The 24,709-nt window shown below is 65.5% G+C and overlaps 2 protein-coding genes across 2 annotated transcripts; one reads left to right on the top strand and one right to left on the bottom strand.

The window, feature by feature from the left end:
- Positions 1–622: 622 nt before the first annotated feature.
- Positions 623–9,572, bottom strand: LOC142363105 (phosphatidylinositol 3,4,5-trisphosphate 5-phosphatase 2A-like). Its single transcript, XM_075435470.1, is given in 16 exon segments — positions 623–741; positions 744–864; positions 1,784–2,291; positions 2,293–2,669; positions 3,700–3,788; positions 3,874–3,990; positions 4,093–4,182; positions 4,278–4,359; positions 4,565–4,653; positions 5,608–5,921; positions 6,077–6,193; positions 6,861–6,999; positions 7,073–7,211; positions 8,112–8,175; positions 8,921–9,319; positions 9,472–9,572. Coding segments are annotated over 15 exon segments (2,484 nt in total). The 5' UTR covers positions 9,058–9,319; positions 9,472–9,572; the 3' UTR covers positions 623–640.
- A 6,935-nt stretch (positions 9,573–16,507) lies between these two features.
- Positions 16,508–24,038, top strand: ARR3 (arrestin 3). The gene is made up of 15 exons (XM_075435451.1): positions 16,508–16,524; positions 17,040–17,070; positions 17,382–17,442; positions 18,033–18,077; positions 18,596–18,795; positions 18,906–18,965; positions 19,217–19,284; positions 19,587–19,722; positions 19,823–19,907; positions 20,034–20,106; positions 20,540–20,677; positions 21,137–21,220; positions 21,501–21,524; positions 21,603–21,655; positions 23,825–24,038. Exons 1-15 carry the CDS (start codon positions 16,508–16,510, stop codon positions 23,950–23,952), a joined length of 1,203 nt encoding a protein of 400 aa, XP_075291566.1. The 3' UTR covers positions 23,953–24,038.
- Positions 24,039–24,709: the final 671 nt, after the last annotated feature.

Here is a 24,709-nt window from a genome sequence, read left to right on the forward strand (position 1 = left end):
CGCGGGTGTGCGGGGCTGGGGTGTCCGCGGATGCTGCTGTGCCCTTGCAGGTGGCACGTTGGCTGCCCGAAGAGGCTGAGCCCTGAGGTCCAACGCACCCGGCAGTCCCCGCTTCCCGAGTGGCCTCAGCGTCTCCCGTGTGCCCAGTCCCTGCTTGCTGCTGGGGCTCAGCACGGTCCTTCCATCGCTTCGCGGAGGGAGGATGGAGACCTGGAGAGCGTCCATCCTGATGGCCGCAGGAGCTTGCTGAGACCTTCCAACCATCGCTCCCTGGTGAGGCCGGGCGAGTCGGGAGCGTGGCCGGGAGGTCCACGCCGGGGTGCCTGCCCCATCCTCCTCGGGAGCTCCACGGGTGGGTGCTGGGGTGGGGATCGCTGCTCTAGGCGCTGGGTCCGAGGTCGGGTCTCGGTGGCCGGCTCACCGCGGTGCCCTCGCCGGGGACGGGTCGGGGACCGGTCGGGCTGAGCAGCCCGGCAGCCTGCAGGTCCCGCTCCGCGACGTCTCTGCGCACGGGGGTGACGGGGAGCGAGCGCTGGGGGGGCCACCGAGAGGGAGCGGGGAGCCCGCGTGACCCTGGGGCAGCCATGGAGACCTGGGGACTCGGTATCCTTCCCTCCCTGCTGCATCCCCGTCCCGAGACTCACCTCTCCTCCCCCCCAGGGCGGGGGTCTCTGCCAGGGACCCCGGGGCCATAGGAGCTGGCCCACACGGTGCCCCCTCTTCTGAGCTCCAGGGGCTGGGGTACCTGAACATCTCCAGGTGGTCCCAGCCATGTTCCTGCAGCCCTTCTGTGTCCTGCTGCCAGCCGAGGTGGCCCAGGCACCCACCAGCGTCGCGGGATGGCTCACCCCTGTCACAGGGCCACTGGGGAAAGAAGGACAAGGACTCACCCCAGCAGGTCACGCCAGGACCAGCGAGTCCTCACCCCGCATGAAGGGGGCACATCGCTGCTCCTCCCCCTGCCACCCTACCCCGCTGCCTGCGCCGCGGTGGCTCCATGGGGCAGAGCACTGAATCCCAGAATGTTTGGGTTGGCAGGGACCTCTGTGGGTCCCCCAGCGCAACCCCCTGCCCAAGCAGGGTCACCCAGAGCAGGGGGCACAGCACCGTGTCCAGGCAGGGCTGGAATATCTCCAGAGAAGGAGACTCCACAGCCTCCCTGGGCAGCCTGGGCCAGGGCTCCGTCACCCTCAGAGGGAAGAAGTTCTTCCTCGGGTTCAGCTGGAGCTTCCTCTGCTTCAGTTTGTGCCCATTGCCCCTTGTCCTGTCGCTGGGCACCACTGGAAAGAGTCTGGCCCCGTCCTCCTGACCCCCACCCTGCAGATATTTAGAGGCATTTCTAAGGTCCCCTCTCAGCCTTCTCTTCTCCAGGCTGAACAAGCCCAGCTCCCTCAGCCTCTCCTCATAGGAGAGATGCTCCAGTCCCCTCCTCATCCTCGCAGCCCTCTGCTGGACTCTCTCCAGTAGCTCCTCATCTTTCTTGAACTGGGGAGCCCAGCACTGGACACAGCTCTGCAGATGGGGCCTCCCCGGAGCAGAGCAGAGGGGGAGGAGAACCTCCCTCGCCCTGCTGCCCACACTGCTCTGAATGCACCCCAGGATCCCACTGGCTTTCTTGGCACCCAGGGCACGCTGCTGGCTCACGGTCACCCTGTCGTCCACACTGCCGTGGAGATGAGGCCCCCCCCCATCCGCTGGTGGCCCCATGGCCAAAAGCAGGTCCCCTCCCATCCCCGAGCTGCCCCGGCTGAGCTCCGGAGCCCTGCGGGGACCGCAGCGGTACCTCTCCAGGGCGGCCATGCCAGCGAGCGTCCGGCGCGTGCTGCGGCGGCGGTTGCGGGGCGCTGGGGGTCTGGCGCAGCGGGGTCCTCTGCTCGTCCCCTCCGCGCTCAGGGGACGCCCGCTCTGGCCGGCTCAGGCAGGCGGCCATGCGCAGCGCGGTCAGCGAGCCGTCACCCGTCCCCGCCGCGTCCCTCGCCAGGACGGCCGATTTGGGTCTCTTCTGCCAGGCCACGCCGGCGGGGCTGAGTGGGTGCCGGTGGGACAGGACCCCCGGCACGCCACGGGGCCAGCCGCCCCGCTGCTCCATCTCCGAGGGCGAAGGGACCCGCGTCCCAAGAGGGCTCCGGCGCCGTCGGCCATCGAAGCCGTGGGGTGCGCCGGGGGCCGGCGGCCGCGCGTTGGGGACCCCCTCGAAGATGACGTAGGCTGGGTTGGTGTAGCCGGTGGCCGGCTCCGGGCACGGCCACGGCCCCAAGCCCCCGCGGCGATGGGTGGGGGGCCGTGGTACCGTAGAGCCCCTCGCGGGTGCTGCGCCTGTCCTGGGGCACCCGGACCTTCATCCGGCCGCGCATGGAGCCCGTCTCCTCGCCGCGGTGGGACAGGAAGGTCTCGAACTGCTGGGCCGTGCTGCCCATCATGGATTTCATCGCGACGCAGCACTCGCCTGCGGACACAGCACCCGGAGCAGGGTGGGCGCCAGGCTCCCTTCTGCCGAGCCCCAGCTGCGGACCCTTCCACCCAGCGGGGCTGTTCCCAGAGCCCCCCAGACGTGGGGCTTGGCCCCCCGCCCCGCGCGCACCGTAGGACTCGCAGCTCTCCACGCCCTTGATGCTGAGCAGCAGGTGCTGGTCCCCCAGGTACTCCGGGTCTGGGAGGATGGGGTTCAGCTGCACGCGGAGAGAGGGGTGCTCAGGGGGCTGCTGCAGGGTGGGGTGGCACGGGGGTGGCTCTGTCCTGGGCGGGGGGACACACGGTGACAGCCCCCGGCACCCCTTGGGGCTCAGGGTCCGGGGCCAGCGGGAGGGATGGGGAAGAGGAGGGAGGAGGATGGAGGGATGGGGAAGAGGAAGGAGGATGGAGGGATGGGGAGGAGGAAGGGGGAGGATAGAGGGATAGGGAAGAGGAGGGAGGAGGATGGAGGGATGGGGAAGAGGAAGGAGGATGGAGGGATGGGGAGGAGGATGGAGGGATAGGGAAGAGGAAGGAGGAGGATGGAGGGATGGGGAAGAGGAAGGGAGGAGGATGGAGGGATGGGGAAGAGGAGGGAGGAGGATGTGGGGTCCAGGGCCAGCGGGAGGGATGGGGAAGAGGAGGGAGGAAGATGGAGGGATGGGAAAGAGGAAGGGAGGAGAATGGAGGGATGGGGAAGAGGAAGGGAGGAGGATGGAGGGATGGGGAAGAGGAGGGAGGAGTATGGAGGGATGGGGAAGAGGAAGGGAGGAGGATGGAGGGATGGGGAGGAGGATGGAGGGATGGGGAAGAGGAAGGGAGGAGGATGGAGGGATGGGGAAGAGGAAGGGAGGAGAATGGAGGGATGGGGAAGAGGAGGGAGGAGTATGGAGGGATGGGGAAGAGGAGGGAGGAGGATGAAGGGATGGGGAAGAGGAAGGGAGGAGGATGGAGGGATGGGGAGGAGGATGGAGGGATGGGGAAGAGGAAGGGAGGAGAATGGAGGGATGGGGAAGAGGAAGGGAAGAGGATGTAGGGATGGGGAAGAGGAGGGAGGAGGATGGAGGGATGGGGAAGAGGAAGGGAGGAGGATGGAGGGATGGGGAAGAGGAAGGAGGATGGAGGGATGGGGAAGAGGATGGAGGGATGGGGAAGAGGAAGGAGGAGGATGGAGGGATGGGGAAGAGGAAGGGAGGGGGATGGAGGGATGGGGAAGAGGAGGGAGGAGGATGCTCGAGGTCCGCGCACCACGGGCAGCTGCGTGGCAGCCCAGCCCAGCCTGAGGAAGCCGGGGCTGTCGCAGCTCTGGGACGTGTTCTCCCCGCTCCGCTGGGCCTCTGCCGGGGGACAGCGGGGGGCACAGCTGCAGGCGGGGCCGGCTCGCCCCCCGCAGCGCAGCCCCCGGCCCCCCGGCCCCCTCACCCTCCAGGCAGCAGGAGTGAAGCTCGAGGCAGCACTTGCTGCAGCTGGTGGTTCTCACGATCACCTCGATGCTCTCCCACTCGACGCGCGCCAGGGGCTCGGGGCCCGATCCGGGGGCTGCAGGCGGGTACTGGCGGGTCGGCGTGCGCCGGCCGAGCACCCACGGCCAGGGCTGGCCCCAAACCGGGCACGGGGGTGAGAGCCCCCCCAACCCCTTACCCTTCTTGGGCACAAACTGCGACGTCACTCCCACCTCGAAGGTGGCGAAGACGGGCGAGTGGTCGCTGGTCACGATGTCGTCGGTGCAGCCTGGATGGCGGGAGGGGGCGGATGGGCGACCGTCCCCGGGGTCCCGGCCATCGCTGGCCCCCCCAGGGTCCCCCCAGCCGCGGGGTCCCGCTCACCGTAGGAGTTACAGACCACGTGGGTCTCCGGGTGCGACTTCCACAGGATGCGGTTGCACCACGAGGGGACATTGATCCTCATCTAGAAAGGGGGAAAGCAGCAGACCCCTCGGGTCTGGCTCCCCCCAGCCCAGAAACGCAACCCAGCACCCCAAAAAAGTGAGCTCCCTCCCTCCCGGACCCCCGTTGGGGAGAGCACAGCGCGGGAGAGGTGCGGGGAGCTGAGCATCACCACGCAGACCCCCCGGCGATGTCCTGCAGCTCGGCGGGAGGCTCCAGGAACTCACCCCCGTGGGCTTGAACTTCTGCCAGCTGTAGCTGTCCCGGGACCCCCGCTCGTAGCGGTACGTGGGCGGGAAGGAGATGTCACCCTCACCTGGGGACCAAGACGTGGTGCAGAGGTCAGCGTCCCTGCGGCCCGTGGGGCGTCACGGTCCCCGGCCGGGGCTCACGCCGACGGCCGGCACCCCCGGCCCCTCCGACCGCTTTGGGGACGCGGAGCCCAGGGACCTTCCCCGGGGGGGCTCACATGGAGCGCGCTGGTGTCCCCCAGGATTTCGGCACCTCGCGGCGGGGTGCCAGGGACCCTGGGTGCCACCGTCTTGGTGGGGGGACCCATGCCCTCGCCCCCGCACTCAGAATCACAGAATCACAGAATGGTCAGGGTTGGCAGGGACCTCTGTGGGTCACCCAGCCCAACCCCCTGCCCAAGCAGGGTCACCCAGAGCAGGCTGCACAGCACCGCGGCCAGGCGGGGCTGGAATATCTCCAGAGAAGGAGACTCCACAGCCTCCCTGGGCAGCCTGGGCCAGGGCTCCGTCACCCTCAGAGGGAAGAAGTTCTTCCTCATGTTCAGACGGAACTTCCTGTGCCTCAGTTTGTGCCCATTGCCCCTTGTCCTGTCACTGGGCACCACTGGAAAGAGCTTGGCCCCATCCTCCTGACCCCCACCCTGCAGATATTTGTAGGCATTTACAAGGTCCCCTCGCAGCCTTCTCTTCTTCAGGCTGAACAAGCCCAGTTCCCTCAACCTCTCCTCGTAGGGGAGATGCTCCAGTCCCCTCACCATCCTCGTAGCCCTCCGCTGGACTCTCTCCAGTAGCTCCTCATCTTTCTTGAACTGGGGAGCCCAGCACTGGACACAGTACTCCAGATGAGGCCTCACCAGGGCAGTGTAGAGGGGAAGGAGAACCTCCCTCGTCCTGCTGGCCACACTCTTCTTGATGCACCCCAGGATCCCATTGGCTTTCTTGGCAGCCAGGGCACACTGCTGGCTCATGGTTAACCTGTCATCCACCAGGACACCCAGGTCCCTCTCCGCAGAGCTCACTGAACCGCAGGAACACCTTGTTCTTCTCCCACTCCAGGCTGAGCTGGTCGACGGTCAGGAGGGCTCCAAACTCCTTCTTGATTATGTGGGCAAGGACGTCCTGCGCCGGAGGAGGACGGCGCGGTGAGCTCCGGTGACCCACCGCCCGCCGGCGCGGTGCCAGCGCGGGTCCCACCTGCACGTCCATGTCCAGGCGGTAGTTGAGGTCCCCGAACCAGAAGAGGTGGGTGAAGCGCAGGGTGAGGTCGAAGGCGCCGAGCCGCTTGTCGCCCAGGACCAGCGAGCGCAGGATGTCGGCGTAGTTCTGGTTACGCCTGCGAGGGGGACAGCGACGCCGCGTCAGCCACCGCGGGGACACCTCAGCCTGCCCGCTGGGGACAGGATGGGGACAGGGGCGTCCCCGCAGCCCCTCGGGGCTCCTCCAGCCCCCCGAGACACCCAGCCCCATCCCACCGAGCCCCTCTGTCACCTGTGGGTCTTCTCGCTGCCGGAGGCCAGGTGGCAGTTGATGAAGCCGAAGGAGGTCCCGTTGAAGAGGAAGGAGACGCCCACAGCTCCCTTGTTCCCTGTGGGGATGTGCCGGGTGCTGAGCTCTGGGGTGGCCCCCGGGCTGCCCCCTCGCTCTGGGGAACCCCCCCCCATCCCCAGCCCTACCCAGCTACCCCAGAGCGGTAGGGCCAGCAGGGCGAGGGAGGTTCTCCTCCCCCTCTGCTCTGCCCTGGGGAGGCCCCATCTGCAGTGCTGGGTCCAGTGCTGGGCTCCCCAGTTCAAGAAAGATGAGGAGCTACTGGAGAGAGTCCAGCGCAGGGCTACGAGGATGAGGAGGGGACTGGAGCATCTCTCCTACGAGGAGAGGCTGAGGGAGCTGGGATTGTTCAGCCTGGAGAAGAGAAGGCTGAGAGGGGACCTTCGAAATGCCTCTAAATATCTGCAGGGTGGGGGTCAGGAGGACGGGGCCAGACTCTTTCCAGTGGTGCCCAGCGACAGGACAAGGGGCAACGGGCACAAACTGGAGCACAGGAAGCTCCAGCTGAACCCGAGGAAGAACTTCTTCCCTCTGAGGGTGCCGGAGCCCTGGCCCAGGCTGCCCAGGGAGGCTGTGGAGTCTCCTTCTCTGGAGATATTCCAGCCCCGCCTGGACGCGGTGCTGTGCAGCCTGCTCTGGGTGACCCTGCTTGGGCAGGGGGTTGGGCTGGGTGACCCCAGAGGTCCCTGCCAACCCCCACCATCCTGTGATTCTGTGAGCACGTTACCTGCTGTGGACCTGCTCCTGCAGCCTCTGGTGCAGCTGCTGTGAGATGTGGGTCCGGCTGGCGACGGCACCGCTGACCCACGCGCCCGTCCCGGCTCCCGCCGCGCTCGCCGCCTGCCCGCCTCGGCCATCCTCCCCGTCTGCGGGCAGAGGCCAGCCAGCTCAGTGGGACCCCCCCTCCTCACCCGCAGCCCCCCACAGCCCCCAGCTCACCCGAGTCCTCCTCGGCCGCCTGCCTCACCCGGAGCACGGGGTAGAGCAGGGGGGTCACCAGCCCGTTGTTGGGGTGCTGGTGGGCGCTGATCAGGTCGGGGAGGGTGCGGAAGCGCTTGGGTTGGACGCCCTGGATGGTCTGGGGAGGCAGAGATGGGGGGAGCGCCGTCACGTCCCCCCCACCGGGCTGCGGACCTGGGTCTGGCCCCCCAAAACGTGCCCGTGGTGAGCGGCGAGTGCCCGCCGGACGCCTGGAGCTCACCCCCGGGTGGGCAGGGACCCCTGGGATGCTCTTTTTAGGGTGTCAGAAGGAACGGCTGCAGAGAGGTGGGCACCAGGAGAAACCGTGAGGGGTCTGGAGGCTCCAGCACGCTCAGCCCGCAGCGCTCGGGTTGAGCCCGTCAGGTTTTTTGAGGTTCTCAGGTTTTATCGCTCTCTACAGCTCCCTGACAGGAGGGGGTGGTGAGGGGGGGTGGTCTCTTCTCCCAAGTAATCAGTGATAGGAGAAGAGGCGATGGCCTCAAGCTGCGTCAGGGGAGGTTCAGATTGGATATTGGGAAAAAATTCTTCACTGAAAGAGCGGTCAGACATTGGACCAGGCTGCCCAGGGCAGTGGTGGAGTCCCCATCCCTGGAGGGGTTCAAAAAGCATGTGGATGTGGCACTTGGGGACACGGTTTGGCAGGCGTGGTGGGGTTGGGGTGAGGGTTGGACTTCATGATCTTAGAGGTCTTCTCCAACCTTACTGACTCTGTGACACCAAAGAGGGGAAGCGGGGCCAAGCCGCTGGCCGGGACAGACGTGGTGGGGATTGGGGCTGCGTGGCCAGGCTGGGGCAGGGGACAGTGGCAGGGGACAGTGGCAGGGAGGGGACCGGCGTCTCGGAGTGCCGCGCCGCGGAGGCCAGGCAGCCACCACCTCCCCCGGGGTGCACAGGGGGTGGTGGGGGGCGTGAGACCCCCAGCTCTTCACGCCGGCGGCCGTGCCAGCATGGCGGGCAGGGAGCACGGCCCGGTGCCACCCGGGCTCTGGGCACCCACCTGCACGGAGAGCAGCCCCTCGTCGTCGGGGAGGATGCGGTAGGTGTGGACGTGCTGCTGGAACCTGGGGGAGAGCAGATGAGGGGTCCCCCATCGCGTGTCCCCCCCCCCAACCCCGACACCACGAGTGCCGGGCTCCCCGTGGCTGCGACACCACGGTCAGAACCGCTCCGAGGCCACCGCCGCGTCCCCGCCGGTGCCACCGTCCCGGCTGGCATCGCCCCGACCTCCGCCCCGGTGCTGGGACGGACGGACCCCCGGCCGCCCCGCACCCCGCAGCCGTGGCGAAGGGTGTCGAGGCGGGGAGGGGGACATCCAGCCAAACCCGCCGTGCCACCACCCCGCGCCGCACACGTGTGGCTCGGCGGCAGGACGGGGGTGATGGCGGCAGGAAGGGGGTGCGGGCAGCCCCCCCCCCGCAGTGCGGCATCCCCATCCCGGCCGTGGGGACGATGAGGGGTCCCGCAGCGGGGGGATGCAGCCCCCGGGGTCCCGGCGCCTGCGACGCTACCGGCGGGCGTCGCGCTCCGGCTGCGGCGGCGCTGGGGGTTGGCGGGAGCAGGGGAAGGGCGACGCGAGCCAGCCTGTCCCGCTCCCGCAGCGGGCACCTCGGAAGGGCTCGGGGCACCCTGGATTTCGGCTTCGCCCCTCGCCTGCCGGCCCTGAGCTCTGCCCGCTCCCGGGGACACCCGGCGATCGCCCGAAAACGCCCGTCCCAGAGAGCCGGCACCCGTCCGGCATCCCCGCGGGCTTTCCACGAGGTTTTGGCGGTGGCGGGAGGGACAGAGGGACCGCGGCGGGCGACTCACAGGAGGCAGAGGGCATACGCCCCGCACACCGACTCGCTGTCCCGCACCAAGAAGCAGCCGTCCCGCCCGGCCTTGGCCAGCAGCTCGTCGGTGGCCACGCGGCCGATGTCCCCGTGGTACCAGCCGGCCGCCGCCATCGTCCGAAGCCGCCGCACGCCGGCTGCGCTGCGTCCCAGCCCCGCATCGGAGTCAGCCGGCGAAGGCGGCGGTGGGGGGAGAAGCCCCCCGCTCCCCGAGCCAGGCGGTGGCTGGAGGTGCCGGCGGGCGATGCGCGGCCACCGAGGCGATGCTCACGGGGACGGGGTGCCCTGCGGCCAGGCAGCGTGGCGGGAGCGGGACCGGGGCGGCGGATGGGGCAGGCTGGGGGTCCGGACGCTCGTCATCGCGGGGGGCTCCAGCCTGCGGGGTGCACGGGGCCGGATCGGCGAATGGATCCCTCCCGCGGGGGAATCGCCCCGTGCTGCTGGCTCGGCCCCGGGGCCACCATTGTGCCCCGGTCACGGCGAGGAGAGGCCACGCCAGTGTCCCCAAACCTCGCCCCGCACACTCACGCGTCCCTCGCAGCCGCGGCGCGGGGCTCCTGGGGGTGTGAGCCAAGCTTTTGGGGTTCAGCCAAGCGGGAGCTGAGCCGCGACGCTCTATGCTTCCTCCCACGGGGGGTCCGGCGGCACCCACCCGTCTCTCCACGCCCCGGGCTGCTCGCTCGGCACCACCGCGCTCTTCCTTCTTCCTCCTCTTCCTCCTCCTCCTCGCTCTGCTCTCCCCGCCGCGGCGCCCAGCCTCCTCGCTCCTCCTCCTGCTCCAGCCCCGCTGCGGGGCTCTGCACCCCCCCAGCTCCCCACTGCTCCCCATCCCCGGGGCGAGGGGCGACGGCGGGGCGACAGCCCTGTCCCTCGGATGGGACCCCGGGAGGGGGAATGGCTGGCGGTGTGGGACGGCAGGAAGCTCCCCGAAACCAGCTTGGGCACCCACGATGGCATCCGTGTCATCCCGTCTGCGAGTGTTTTGTCCGCAGGCGGGAGGGAATCGGGGTTCGGGGGCTCCCGGGAAAGGGGTCGGGAAGGAGGGAGGCTTTTCCCGGTGGGATCGGGGTGCAAACAGCACCGGGGTTCCCGCAGCTCCCGGGCGCAGCCCCGGAGGTTTTCCTCCTCGTCGCAAGCGGCGAGGGGGCCGTGCACGTGCCGGCGGCCGCCTGGACAAGCGGCTGGCCCGAGCTGCGCTGCGGTGATTAGCACCGATTAATTACAGACGAGCAGCAGCCACCATCGGCTGCCAGGGCAGCCGGGAGGACCAGGGCTGCTCCGCGGGGAGATGGGACAGCAGGTTCCTGCCAGAGGAGGATGAGGATGGGCATGGGGATGGGGAGGAGGATGGGGATGGGGATGGGGATGGGGATGGGGACAAGGATAAGGATGAGGATGGGGATGAGGATGGGGATAAGGATAAGGATGGGGATGAGGATGGGGATAAGGATGGGGCTGAGGATGAGGATGGGGATGAGGATGAGGACGGGGATTAGGATGAGGATGGGGATAAGGATGAGGATGAGGATGGGGATGAGGATGAGGATGAGGATGAGGATGGGGATGAGGATGAGCATGAGGATGAGGATGGGGATAAGGATGAGGATGGGGATGAGGATGAGGATGAGGATGGGGATAAGGATGAGGATGGGGATGAGGATGAGGCTGGGGAAAAGGATGAGGATGGGGATGGGGATGAAGATGAGGATGAGGCTGGGGATAAGGATGAGGATGGGGATGAGGATGAGGATAAGGATGAGGATGGGGATGGGGATGAGGATGAGGCTGGGGATAAGGATGAGGATGGGGATGAGGATGAGGATGAGGATGGGGATGAGGATGGGGATGGGGATAAGGATGACGATGAGGATGAGGATGGGGATGGGGATGAGGATGGGGATCGGGATGAGGATGGGGATGAAGGTGCCATGTCAAGCCACGCTCCTAGCTGTCTGCCACCCTCGGCATCACAAGCCAACCCCTGCAGCCATGAGCCCAATGCAAAGCGACCGTGTGTCCCCCCCGCCCCATCTGCCCGGGCCCGCGGGCGCAGACGTGTCACAAGCCCCTGCCGAGGCTTCCTCCCGTGCTCCCAGCCTGCAGAGGAACCTGCGCCCAGGGCCACGGGAAGCTGGGCAGCCCATTTCATTTGGGGCTGGCGGCTCCAGGCCATGCAGCAGCAGTTGCATTTCTTGCCAGCACCCACTGCGAGGACACACAGTGCCGGGGTGGGGTCTGCGCGGGGACAACGGCTGGAGCCCCCCATCCTGCTGGAGCCCCCTGTCCTGCCAGAGCCCCCTGTCCTGCCAGAGCCCCCCGTCCTGCTCTTGCCGGCACTGCTCCCTCCCGTTACTTAACAGCGTGGCAATAATTCCCCGCAGCGGCGGAGGCACCCGGCTTCGGATTAACGCCGTCCGCACCGCTTAATCTGGATCAGGGGAGGAAGACCTGGAGCTCTGCGGGGCTTTGAGAAATCGGCGGCGCCGGCTGCGGGCGTTTACATAAGGCTGCGCCGTGCCGGAGGCTGAGCCCCGACGTCGCTGGAGGCACCGGCACCTGGGGAGCTCTGCCAGCGCCCAGCGCCCGTTCCATTTCGGAAAGCGATGTGGGTTCACTGGTGCCGGTTTGCTGGGTGGCTCCCCCAGCCCCGCGTCCTGCCCGGCTGGAAGGGGCCATTGGAGCCGCGCGTCCCGCAGCGCTCAGGGACGGAGGGACAGGGGGGATGAGGCAGACGTGAGCAGCCTTTGGCTGTTTATTAAACAGGAAAAAGGAAGAAGCCCTCTCACGTTTCCCAATTATTTTTAACACCGTGCCGCATCCCCCAGCTTCCTTCCGCGGCGCTTGGGTCAGAGCGCGGCGTGAGCGCGGGAAGGGATGTGGTCTGTCTGTCCGTCTCACCAGCGCTTTGGGGGGGGAACATCTGCCCCCCAACCTGGGCCAGGTCTCCCTGGCCGAATCCACCCAGGTGGGATTAAACTGAGCCGAAGCCGCCCGTAACGAAATCTGCTCCCCTTCCTCCCCCCAGCGCGCGGACCCCGCGGCCACAGCCCTTGTGAACGGCGCTGGTCCTCATCAAGAGCCTAACGAAGAGCAGAGAGCTCGGGATTAGGTGGTGCTGGGGGTGGGCACTCCGCCGTCCCCCCGGCCGGGCAGCGGGCGTCCAGGTGGGGCTGCTCCCCCCTCCTCCTCCTCCTCCTCCTCCTCCCGCCAGCGGGAAGGTCACAGTTCACGTGTCCCCCCGACCTTGGCAGGAATAGCGCCCGCTAATCTGCAGACTAAGCAGCTCTCCTGCGTGCAATTAAAGAGATCACAAGTCCCGGCTCTGGGCGACGTGTGTTGACAGCTAAAGGCCTGGGCAGCGAAGCTGGTGGGACTGGTGTGCCATGGTGGCTCCCAGTGGCCCATGGGGCTGGGGGCACAGGTGGGCTGCGTTTGGGAGGGGTTGGCACCCAGGTGCTGAAGGTTATTGAGCTGACCCAGGGTGGTGGGAGGAGGCTGCTGGCAGCTCTGGGATGGAGGCATGGTGCTGAGCAGGGATCTCCTGACCTCTGCGTGCTGGGCCAGGACCAAGGGCGTGCTGGAAGCAAAGGGTCCGGGCGAGGGCTGGAGGGATGCTGGAGGTGAGGAGGATGAGTGGGGCCTTGCTGGGGCTGTCTGCAGGCTGCCCTTGGGGTCTGTGCCCTGTCCCTGGGGCAGCACCCACGCCAGCGTCCTGCAGCCACCCCAGCAGGATGGGGGTCCTGCACGCCGGCTGTGGCCGAGGAGAGACAGGAGGGGGGTCCTGCATGCCAGCTGTAACTGAAGAAGGATGGGAGGGGGGTCCTGCACACCAGCTGCGGCCAAGAGAGGATGGGAGGGGGGTCCTGCATGCTGTCTGCATCTGAGGAAGGACGGGAGGGGGGTCCTGCATGCTGGCTGTGGCCAAGGAAGGACGGGAGGGGGGTCCTGCACATTGGCTGCAGTTGAGGAAGGACAGGAGGGGGGTCCTGCATGTGGGCTGTGGCTGAGGAAGGACAGGAGGGGGGTCCTGCACACTGGCTGTGGCTGAGGAAGGACAGGAGGGGGGTCCTGCACGCTGGCTGTGGCCAAGGAAGGATGGGAGGGGGGTCCTGCACATTGGCTGCAGTTGAGGAAGGACCGGAGGGGGGTCCTGCATGTGGGCTGTGGCTGAGGAGAGACAGGAGGGGGGTCCTGCATGCTGGCTGTGGCCAAGGAAGGATGGGAGGGGGGTCTTGCACATTGGCTGCAGTTGAGGAAGGACCGGAGGGGGGTCCTGCATGTGGGCTGTGGCTGAGGAGAGACAGGAGGGGGGTCCTGCACACTGGCTGTGGCTGAGGAAGGACAGGAGGGGGGTCCTGCACGCTGGCTGTGGCCAAGGAAGGATGGGAGGGGGGTCCTGCACATTGGCTGCAGTTGAGGAAGGACCGGAGGGGGGTCCTGCATGTGGGCTGTGGCTGAGGAGAGACAGGAGGGGGGTCCTGCACACTGGCTGTGGCCAAGGAAGGATGGGAGGGGGGTCCTGCACATTGGCTGCAGTTGAGGAAGGACAGGAGTGGGGTCTTGCATGCTGTCTGCGTCCGAGGAGAGACAGGAGGGGGGTCCTGCACACTGGCTGTGGCTGAGGAAGGACAGGAGGGGGGTCCTTCACGCCGGAAGGACAGGAGGGGGGTCCCGCACACCGGCTGCAGCCAAGCAAGGATGGCAGTGGGGAGCGCTTCTCTCCCGGCCAGCCGAAAGGCAAATCCAGTCCACGCTTCCAACACTTCTGTGTCTGGAGCAGCAGCAAACCCTGAGTTACCGACGTGCTAACCAGGCCAGGCGAGGCCGGCCCGCGGGGCTGAGCAGATTGCCCGGCGGGGCTCGGGCACGGCGGCAGGTCCGCGTCCCACCGCGCTGGGGTGGCCAGCCCTTCCCCGCCGCCGCAGCGGAGCGAAGCCTGGCGCGGGAGCTGCCGCTGCGGCCCCAGCCTCGCATGTGCCTTGGCCCCACCATCTTGTACGTCGGCGTCCCCATGGCGAGGGTGTCCCGTGTGCCCTGGCCCATGGCGGGTCACCTCTGGGTGGCCACATGAGAAGCTGCCTGCGCCTCCCGTCCAGCTGCTAGGTGCCCAGCAAAGTGCTAAGGGGGCATGAAACCCAGCAGGTCCCTCCTGCCCCTCTGCCATCTCCATCCACCCTCGTGCCCAGGGCTGGCCCAGCTCCACTCATGGCGGGAGCCGTCGTAGCGAGCCCGCGTGGGATTCTGTGCCCGTGCCCACCAGGAGCAGAGCTTCCACCTCAATTACCATCACCTTGCTCCTAAGCCCGCTTTGCCAATCTCCCTAAGCCGCTTTCCCAGGGCTCCAGCAGCAGCCGTATTTATAGCCCACTCTTACTCACCAAGCCTCTCCCCAATTAACAAACTAATAGGATTCTTCCCGAAAGCACCTCGCCCTCCGTGCACACACACACACACACACACACACGATGTGTCTCCAGCCAAAGCCCGGCGGGCAAGATCAGATGCCAGGGGAGGGACCACCGGCGGGGTATAAGAAGCTGCAGGACTGGGAGCAGCCCGTAGTGACTGGGTGGCACTGGGACGCACTGGGAGAGGAAGAGGAGAGCGTCTGTCTGTCCATCTGTCCACCCGCTGGGTGAGTGCTGCCCGCTCTGCTGCCTGGGCCCTGCCAGCGCTCTGGGGCACCGACCCTGCCGTTGGGTACAACGCTTCGGGGCAGGGACGCTGGTGCCGGACCCTGGCTGGAAGGAGGGCGGTTTGGGGCTGGAAGGGGAAAAATGTGACCAAAAGGATTTCAGCGTGGCCAAGCCACGGGGAGTGGGTGGAGGGACTTGGGGGGCGGTTTTGGGGGGCTTAGCCAAGCCAGGAGGGGAGGGGGTCCCCTCTCTGTGGATTTAGAGGTCAGAGGAGGAGTCCAGCTCTTCCCTCCACCTTTCATCGCCATCTCCCCAGTTCCTGGGCTCCGGAGAGGGCCGAGCCCACGGCACCGCTCTGCTCCCGCTCCCTTCGCGTCTCCTCTTGCTGCTGCCCGAGGAACGCTGCGGGCGAGCATCCCCGAGCTTCACATCCCGCAGCACCTGACGGCATCAAAGATCCCGTGTTTGGGACTAATCCCTTGTTTTCCCGTGAGGAAGAGGATCACCTCCTCCCCGCCGTATCAATATCTTCTTTCTCCCCAGCATCCCTGCGGTTGCGTAAAGAGGCGACCCTGCCCACGTGGGGCTTCAAATCCTGCCTGGGCTTAAGCTCTGCTAAAGTAAGAGCCGCCTGACTTTAAGCAGCTGAGCTCATCCCGTCTGATCTCCTGGCGAATCAGCTGGTGGTCGGCGCAATATTTACTGTTTGATTCTGGATGCCAGGCTCGAGCGAGCAAAACGCAGGCAGCGTGTCTGGGCAGGGCTGGGCAGCCCCGGCTGGGGATGGGGACGGGGATGGGGATGGGGGTCCGTGGGTCAGGGCTGTGAGCTCCCAGACCGCTGCCCATGGGGTGGTTAAGCTGCCCTCGACCGTTCTGTCTGCGGTTTCCTCGCTCCTTCCCCTCTGCTCTGCCCTGGGGAGGCCCCATCTGCAGAGCTGTGTCCATTTCTGGGCTCCTCATTTCAAGAAAGATGAGGAGCTGCTGGAGAGAGTCCAGCGGAGGGCTACGAGGATGAGGAGGGGACTGGAGCATCTCTCCTACGAGGAGAGGCTGAGGGAGCTGGGCTTGTTCAGCCTGGAGAAGAGAAGGCTGAGAGGGGACCTTCGAAATGCCTCTAAATATCTGCAGGGTGGGGGTCAGGAGGACGGGGCCAGACTCTTTCCAGTGGTGCCCAGCGACAGGACAAGGGGCAACGGGCACAAACTGGAGCAGAGGAAGCTCCAGCTGAATCCGAGGAAGAACTTCTTCCCTCTGAGGGTGATGGAGCCCTGGCCCAGGCTGCCCAGGGAGGCTGTGGAGTCTCCTTCTCTGGAGATATTCCAGCCCCGCCTGGACAAGGTCCTGTGCAGCCTGCTCTGGGTGACCCTGCTTGGGCAGGGGGGTTGGACTAGATGCCACACAGAGGTCCCTTCCAACCCCTACTATTCTGTGATTCTGTGAGTGATGGGACAAAACGAGCCCGTTCCTGCCATTAAGCCACGACAGCCAATTTCCTGCAGAGGAGAGAAAATCATAGAACTGAAACTCCATCAGCCCTTTTGTTCATTTTCTTGCCTTTCCCAGCCTTGAACTCGCTCCCTTGGGAGTCACCCCCGTGCCTGCTATTTTTTGAAGCCCACCTGCCTGGGGCATCGCTCTCCCTTTTTTCCTTCCACCTCCTCCTCACCGCTTTTCCAGCCAAGGGTGAGGGGCTTGCTCAGCTCGGCCGCCCCGCTGGGTGCCCAGCTGCCAGCGTGCGCCTTGGGTGCTGCCCGGCAGCCCCAGCTGAACCCCGAGCACCCGAGGGCTCTGCGCTCCGTCCGCAGGGGAAGGGTTTGGCTCCGCTGGCCGGCGATGGCTGCCGGCAGCCCCTTCCCCACCACCTCGCCCATCGTTTCCCCTCCATCTCTCCCTGCAGATCCCCGCCTGCGTGGCTGCTGACTTAAAATGGCCGAAGGAGCAAAGTAAGTGTCTTTTTTTTATTATTATTATTTTTTTCATTGGGATGGAGCAGAGCACTGCGGGGCAGGAGCCGCAGGAGAAAGTGAGCCCCCCCCAGCTCCCCCTGCGTGCAGGAGCTTGCCGTAGCGAGGTGGAGCAAGCCACGGCGGGGCCACCAAAGCACCTTCCCTTTCCATCTGCGTGTTGGTGTCTTCTCCCTTGCCCTCACCAAGACACAGCCAGCTAACGCAGCCCCCTCCTCGACGGTCACACGCCGAGCGTGGCATCCCCCAGGGCAGCGACACCGGGCGGGTTAGGGCTCAAAATCTGCAGGACACTGAATTCCCCGAGGTCAGGGCATCCCATGCGTGCTCTGGTGCAGCTCTTGGAGATGCACCGTGCTCGTGGGGAAGCCCTCGTCTCCTTGCCCCAGGGAGACGCCTGGCCATCGCCTCCCTCCCTGCCCCGGGAGTGGGCTGCGTGGCACCCAGCCCCATCCAGGGCGTTCCCAACCCCTCTGCCTGTGTTTCCTCCACAGGGTGTTCAAGAAGACCAGCCCCAACAGCAAGGTGAGTCCAGGCACGCGGAGACGGGGCTCCTCCGCGGTGGCTCTGCCCACGCGACGGGACGCAGGCTGGGTTTCCTTTCCCTTTGAAATCCCTTTCATCCCTGCTATACCTGCTATGATGCCAGTGCAGGGCTTGCTTTTCAAAATAGAAATTATAAAAAACCACCTAGATGAACCCTAAAATGCGATGTCTGGTGCTAACGGCAGGGTTAACGAGCTCCACGACACAACTCAGGGCTTGAAAATGTTGGCCAGTTCAATGGCAAACACTAACCTGTGTCCTTCTTTCCTTCTGCCGTGTGCTGCCTCCAGCTCTCCATCTACCTGGGGAAGAGAGACTTTGTGGATCACGTGGAGTCGGTGGACTCCGTAGGTGAGTGGGGCCGTGCCCGCCACGGAGGGGGAAGCGCGGGCGGCGAGCGGCCGGGGAGACCGGTCCCTGTGCTGGTGGCTGCTCGCCTCTGCTTCCCGCAAGAGCAAGGGCAGCTCCGGAGCAGCAGGCATCCCGTTTTCCTGTAAAACCACAGAATGGTGGGGTTGGAAGGGCCCTCTGGGGGTCACCCAGCCCAACCCCCTGCTCAAGCAGGGTCACCCAGAGCAGGCTGCACAGGACCTTGTCCAGGCGGGGCTGGAATATCTCCAGAGAAGGAGACTCCACAGCCTCCCTGGGCAGCCTGGGCCAGGGCTCCGTCACCCTCAGAGGGAAGAAGTTCTTCCTCGGGTTCAGCTGGAATACCCATACAGAAAAATGGTGGGGAATGGGACAAAGTCCCCTTGGCAAAGCAACCCAGCCACGCTGCCGGTGGAGACGCTGGAGGAGGCATCGCCGTCGCCCCGGCCGGCAGCTCCCCTCGGTCGCCTTCCCAGCCGACGGGCAGACCACTCGAATTTAAAAAGTGCCGCGTTTCAGCATGGACCTTCCCGAGCGGCGGAGCTCACCGGCCCTGCTCTGTCTGTTTGCAGACGGCGTCTGCCTGATCGACCCGGAGTACCTGAAGGACAGGAAAGGTATTGATGCCGAGCACCCCGCGTGGTAAGGGGAAGGGGTGGAAACCGGTGCAAAGCTCACTGGCAACCTGGGACTGCAGTCAGGCTGAAGCTGCAACGGGGCGCCTGCAGCTCGTTGTGCGTCGGGGCCGTGGAACCTGACCTGGGGGGAAGGCTGCCTCTTCTTCTCGTCTCTTCTGCCTGCGGCACCGGCTCTGAAGCTGCCCGTGCCTCGCAGAAAGACATTACGGATCTTGTTACCTTTCTATCTAGTGTTTGAGGTCCAGGTCACAGAATCACAGAATGGTCGGGGTTGGAAGGGACCTCTGTGGGTCACCCAGCTCAACCCCCTGCCGAAGCAGGGTCACCTACATCAGGCTGTAGAGGACCTTGTCCTGATAACAGAGTTATGTTTCTTCTGAAGAGTTATTGCAGTAGTTTTTCTTTCTTTCCTCTTTATTCACCCCCTTTCCCCCTGTGCCTTCCCTTTATCCCACCCCTCCCTAACCCCGCTCCCCTCCGTTTCCATCCGGCTTCAGTCTACGTGACGCTGACTTGCGCGTTTCGCTACGGCCGAGATGACCTCGACGTTATCGGGTTGACCTTCAGGAAGGACATCTACGTCCTGACCACCCAGATCTTCCCACCGGTGCCGGACCAGGCGCCCAAAACCCTCACTCCTCTGCAGGAGAAGCTGATGAAGAAGCTGGGGGAGAACGCCTACCCCTTCACCTTCGAGGTAGGGGCTGCTCAGCCCTTCCTGACCACACGCCTCCATGGTGTGCACCAGGGCTCATCTCTGGGCACGCTCTTTATTTACTTTTTCCTCTCTTTCCCTGTTCTGCCCAGATTGCCACCAACCTGCCCTGCTCGGTCACCCTCCAGCCGGGACCAGACGATGTGGGAAAGGTGAGCTCCTGTCCCTGACCTGTGTCCCCTGGGCCCGTTCCCCCTGGCAGAGGGTTAAGCCGTGGGGTGCCAAAACTGAGAGCTGGGGGTCTCTTATGGGGACGTGGCCCACGGGGTGAGGGCTGGAGAAGAAGGATGGCTGGAGCTGGGAGCAGGATCTTTGGGGATGCAGTGGAGGAAGGAGGGGAATGAACCTAAACCTCAGGCAGCTCTGAGCCCCTCCTGCATAGTGACCACACGCGTTCTCCCAGGCCTGCGGCGTGGACTTCGAGGTCAAAGGATTCTGTGCTGAAAATCTGGAGGAGAAAATTCACAAGAGGTATTTGCAGGGGATCCCTTTCCAACCCCACGGCCCTAAACCCAAACCACCGGATGGCTCTGGGGTGGCCAGCGTCGGGGTCGGGCCGAGGACCTGCGGTCTGCTTGTGCCATGCTCGGATGGGGTACTTTGCCCAAAGGATGGGTATCGGTCCCTGCGTCCATGCCCACCATGTCCCAGGAGCTGGCTGCAGCTCACATCCTTTGGCTGGAGACACTGTGACGTCCCCAGAGACAGCCAGTGTGTCCTCCTCGACACGTCCCTGCCGGGGGGAGCGGGGCTGACCGCTCCCCTCCCCGCAGGAACTCGGTGCGCCTCATCATCCGCAAGATCCAGTTCGCACCCCTGAAGACGGGGCCAGCCCCGAAGTCGGAGACCACCCGGCAGTTCATGCTGTCCGACAAGCCCCTGCACCTCGAAGCCTCCCTGGATAAGGAGGTCAGGAAGGGGACCGTCCCCTGGCTCGTGCCACCACGTGCGTCCCCGGAGATGGGGACCGGGATGCCTGGTCACGTAACCGAGCCTCTTCCCACTGCAGATCTACTACCACGGAGACCCCATCAACGTGACTGTCAACATCAACAACACCACCAACAAGATCGTGAAAAAAATTAAGATTTCAGGTGAGAGGGGGGGAGGACGGGCATGTCCCGGCGCCCACCGCGTCCCGGCCTCCCCGTCGGAGACGGGGACCGCGGGCGCGTGCCTCCGCCGCGTCGCCAAGGCTGGTCCCTCCCGTCCCTCTGCAGTCGACCAGATCACAGACGTGGTCCTCTATTCGCTGGATAAATACACAAAGACTGTGTGCACCGAGGAGATAAAGTAAGTAAAGAGGGGCTGGGGGTGGCGCGGTATCGCGGCCAGAAGGAGGAATAGAAAGGAGGAGGAGGAAGGGGAGTGATGGGGAGAGGGGGTGGGGAAGGTGGTTTTACACCAGGCAGCAAAACCGTCAGGGTTAGAAGAGCAGACACAGAGGAAGCAGCGGGGAGGGGAGGCTGCGGACAACGTGCGCCCCGGCCTCGGCTGGGGAGGTCCCCGGGGAAGGTGCGCAGCTGCCTCCGGCCGCAGCCTCCGCGCCCCTGAGAAGGTGGGCAAAAAAAGAAGTGGTTGTAGAAGGGAACGAAAGGAGGAAACGGGCGCAGGCAGCTGCGGGGCGGGTCTGGTTCTGCCCCGGTGATGCTGAGCATCCCCGGAGGGTGCTGGGCACCCACCACGCTGGTGCCGGCTCTGAGCTCTCCTCTCCCACCCCTTCCAGCGAGAACGTGCCGGCCAACTCCACCTTCTCCAAAACATACTCCGTCACCCCCACGCTCGCGGCCAACCGTGAGAAGCGAGGCCTCGCCCTCGACGGCAAGCTCAAGCACGAGGACACCAACCTGGCCTCCTCCACCATGTAAGAGCCGGGTGGGCTCCCCCCGCTCCCCGCCACGGCCGGGCTGTGCCTTCCCCCCTCTGCGACAGCTGCCCGCTGCTCGGGGTGCTCTGGGCTCCCACCAAGGGTCTCCCACACCTCCTGTGCCCGAGCCCAGCTGGAAAACGTAAGGATTTTATGACATGGCCACAGACCCACTTCTCCACCTCGCAGGAGACGTAGCCTCCCAGTCCCAACCATCATCCAAAGCCCCCATATCGCTCTCCAGAGCTGCATCAGGTCCCGTCTTGGGGGTAAATCCCAGCTCAGGCAGCCTAAGTGGCCTCCAGAAACTGCTCTGCGGCTTCAGCCTCCCCTCTCTCTTACTGCCACGCTGTGTTGTCCTCTCCTGCCAGAGCCCAGGGTGCCCCACGCAAAACAGGGCTCGGAGACAGCCCCGGGCGCTGCCCGCCTCACCGCTCCGCTCTGCCTTTCTCCTAGCCTGAGACCCGGCATGGACAAGGAGGTGCTGGGCATCCTGGTGTCCTACAAAGTGAAGGTCAACCTGGTGGTGTCCCGAGGAGGGTGAGGCTCTGCGGGCGCGGGGACCGTCCCCTTGGGCCGTGCAGTGGGATCTTGTACCACCGGGCAGATGATGCAGGGACTCGCACCATGGGCCCCCTCATCCCTGCCCCGGGGGGACAGCCGGGCGCTGGGCTGCTCTCCAACTCCCTCGCCTCCATCCCCATCACCGCTGCCCTTCACCACTGTTATAAATCTTCTTCTACCTCATCAGAAAGCAAAGTCTAACCCCTCCCCTCCTCTGCCCTGGCTGATTTCTGTCCCTTCTCTCCCGCTGCCGCAGCATCCTGGGGGATCTCACCTCCAGGTAAGGGGGGGCTGCCCGCGGGGCTGGGCGCGGTGCGGTGCCGGGCGGGTTTATTGGAAGAAGCGCTTTCCCTTCCAGCGACGTCGGCGTCGAGGTGCCTGTCATCCTGATGCACCCGAAGCCTGCGGACGGTAAGCAGCACCTGGGACGCTGCCGAAACGCCGGGGAGGAAGAGGCAGTCTCCATGCTGGGGGGGAAAGGGCCCTGCTCTGCCCCAGCACCCCGGGGTTTTGGGATGGGCAGAGCTGCTCCGTCCGGGACCACGGAGCTACTCCGCTCTCGTGAGACCCCACCTGGAGTCCTGCGTCCAGCTCTGGGGCCCCCAACACAAGGACGTGGATGTGTTGGAGCGGGGCCAGAGCAGGGCCACGAAGATGAGCCGAGGGCTGGAGCACCTCTCCTACGAGGACAGGCTGAGGGGGCTGGGGCTGTTCAGCCTGGAGAAGAGAAGGCTCCGGGGTGACCTTAGAGCAGCTGCCAGTGCCTGGAGGGGCCGACAGGAAGGATGGAGAGGGGCTTTCACAAGGGTGTGTAGGGATAGGACAAGGGGGAACGGCTCTGAACTGAAAGAGGGCAGATTTAGATGAGATATTAGGAAGAGATTCTTCCCCATGAAGGTGGTGAGGCCCTGGCCCAGGCTGCCCAGAGAAGCTGTGGCTGCCTCCTCCCTGGCAGTGCTCAAGGCCAGGTTGGATGGAGCTCTGAGCACCCTGGGTTGGTGGAAGGTGTCCCTGCTCATGGCAGGGGGTTGGAACCAGATGATCTTCAAGGTCCCTTCCCACCCAAACCATTCTATGATTCTATGACCAGGGTGGCAGCAGCTCTGCTCCCCGCAGCACCCTGGCTGCCACCCACCCCAAAGTCTCTCCTTCTGGAGAAACACCTGTGTGTTAAGAGGAGAAGTTAGCTGAAACGTCCTCTCTGTGTTAACCTGCATGCGTGTCTCTCTCAATCCTTGCCTCCCTGGGCTTCACTCATCACCGGACTCCAGACAAGCCAAGGTAAAGAGCCATGGCCTTATCCCCAGGCCAGTGCTTCCTCTAACACACAAACCACGCCGCGTCTCCCAGCCACGAGTGCCACCACCGACATGACATCCCCGACGGCTCCGGGCCCCATGCGCCCCGCGCCGAGGTCCCTTGGCTGCTGGAAGCGGCGCTGGTCCCAGCTCCATGCCCCCATGTGCTCTCCTCTCCCTCTCCTCTCCCTCCAACGGGGCGGTTTTGCGTCCGGTCGCACGCCACGGCGGGGCCACGAGCACCGGGGTTTGGAGCCCGGCACCTCCGCAAGGGTGTTTGAACTTCCAGAGGGGAAATCTCTTGGCCTGGCCCCGCCACCGCTCCCCGCAGACGCTGCCAAGGCGTTTCGCAGTCGCAGGCTTTTGGAATCGGTTTTGCTGACTCTTTATTATTTTTTTTTTTTTTTCCATTTTTCTTCCCCCCGCTTTTCATTTTGCGGCTCTCCCTCGCTGTCACCCGCCGCTCGCCTTTCACAAGGAGGTAACTAATCTCTTGGCCTCCACTTTCGTTGCTTTTCCTTCCCCTTTTTCCCCTGACAATGCAAAACATTGTTTGAAAAACCACCGCAAGCTGCAGGCGAGAGCCCAGCTCCTCCGGTCACGCACGCTCGCGGCCGAGCCAGCGATCTGTCCCGGATTGCTGTGCTCGGGCCAGGCCGGGGCTCGCAGCGACCCGAGCGTTCCCCGCAGCGGCGGGGGTGCAGGGCCAGAGCAGGGTTTGTGCACAGACCCCTGGCAGGAGCAGGGTTTGGGCATCAGCTCAAGAAAGATGAGGAGCTACTGGAGAGAGTCCAGCAGAGGGCTGCGAGGATGAGGAGGGGACTGGAGCATCTCTGCTACGAGGAGAGGCTGAGGGAGCTGGGCTTGTTCAGCCTGGAGAAGAGAAGGCTGAGAGGGGACCTTAGAAATGCCCATAAATATCTGCAGGGTGGGGGTCAGGAGGATGGGGCCAGACTCTTTCCAGTGGTGCCCAGTGACAGGACAAGGGGCAATGGGCACAAACTGAAGCAGAGGAAGCTCCAGCTGAACAGGAGGAAGAACTTCTTCCCTCTGAGGGTGACGGAGCCCTGGCCCAGGCTGCCCAGGGAGGCTGTGGAGTCTCCTTCTCTGGAGATATTCCAGCCCCGCCTGGACGCGGTGCTGTGCAGCCTGCTCTGGGTGACCCTGCTTGGGCAGGGGGCTGGGCTGGGTGACCCCCAGGGGTCCCTGCCAACCCCGACCATTCTGTGATTCTGTCAGCGGGGACTGGGCATGGTGGGCTCCCCGCGGCCACCATCCCCAGGCTCACCGCGCTCCGCTCTCCCTTCCAGCGAGGAGGACATCGTCATCGAGGAATTCGCTCGGCAGAAACTCAAGGGGGAGAAAGATGACGAAGACGAGAAGGAGGAAGCTGACAAAGAGGAAAGCTAACCTGCTGCCTGCCCGCACGGCCGGCCACCGGCCCCGCACCCCGGCTTGGGACGTCGACGCCCGTAGCGCATTCCCCGCTGCCCCCCACACCCTGCAGACCCCCCAGCCCTCTGCGCTCGTTCCCTTCGGTGCACCCTCCTCTCCTGAGCCCCCCGCACCCACCCCGAGCCCCGGTTGCGGTGGCGGGAGCTGCTGCATCATTCTGGGCTGCCAGGCTGGGAAGTTCGGCCACGAGCAGGCCAGGGCTGCCGCCTCCTTGCACCCATGTAGCCGGGAAGGGTGCGCCGGAGCCCGGCCAAGCGCCGTCACCAGCCCATTCCTCCTTCGCCTGCGTTACGCCATTACTCTGTGACACCGTTATAAATAAACCCTCCCCGGTGGCCCGGTGCAGGCTCCGTGTCGTGTGCTGGGGCGGGGGGAGAGGCTGCGCGGGCAGCCCAGGCACACTGCCGCGGAGCTCGGTGGTGAAGGCCCCAGGCCTCCCGGTACAGGCTGCAGCAGGCCCCGGGGGGAGGGCCCGGCTGTGCTGGCCCCAGGCCCCGACCTCCGGTACAGGCTGCAACAGGGCTCGGTGGTGAGGCCCCAGGCCCTGGGTCCCCCGGTACAGGCCGCAGCAGGCCCCGGTGGTGCAGGCCCCGACCCCCGGTACAGGCCACAGCAGGGGCCGGCTGTGCAGGCCCTAGGCCCTGACCCCCGGTACAGGCCCCAGGTACAGGCCGCAGCAGGGCCCGGCGGTGAGGCCCCCAGGCCCCGGCCC

This window comes from Opisthocomus hoazin, chromosome 14 (assembly GCF_030867145.1).
Source record: "Opisthocomus hoazin isolate bOpiHoa1 chromosome 14, bOpiHoa1.hap1, whole genome shotgun sequence".
Taxonomy (NCBI): Eukaryota; Metazoa; Chordata; class Aves; order Opisthocomiformes; family Opisthocomidae; genus Opisthocomus; species Opisthocomus hoazin.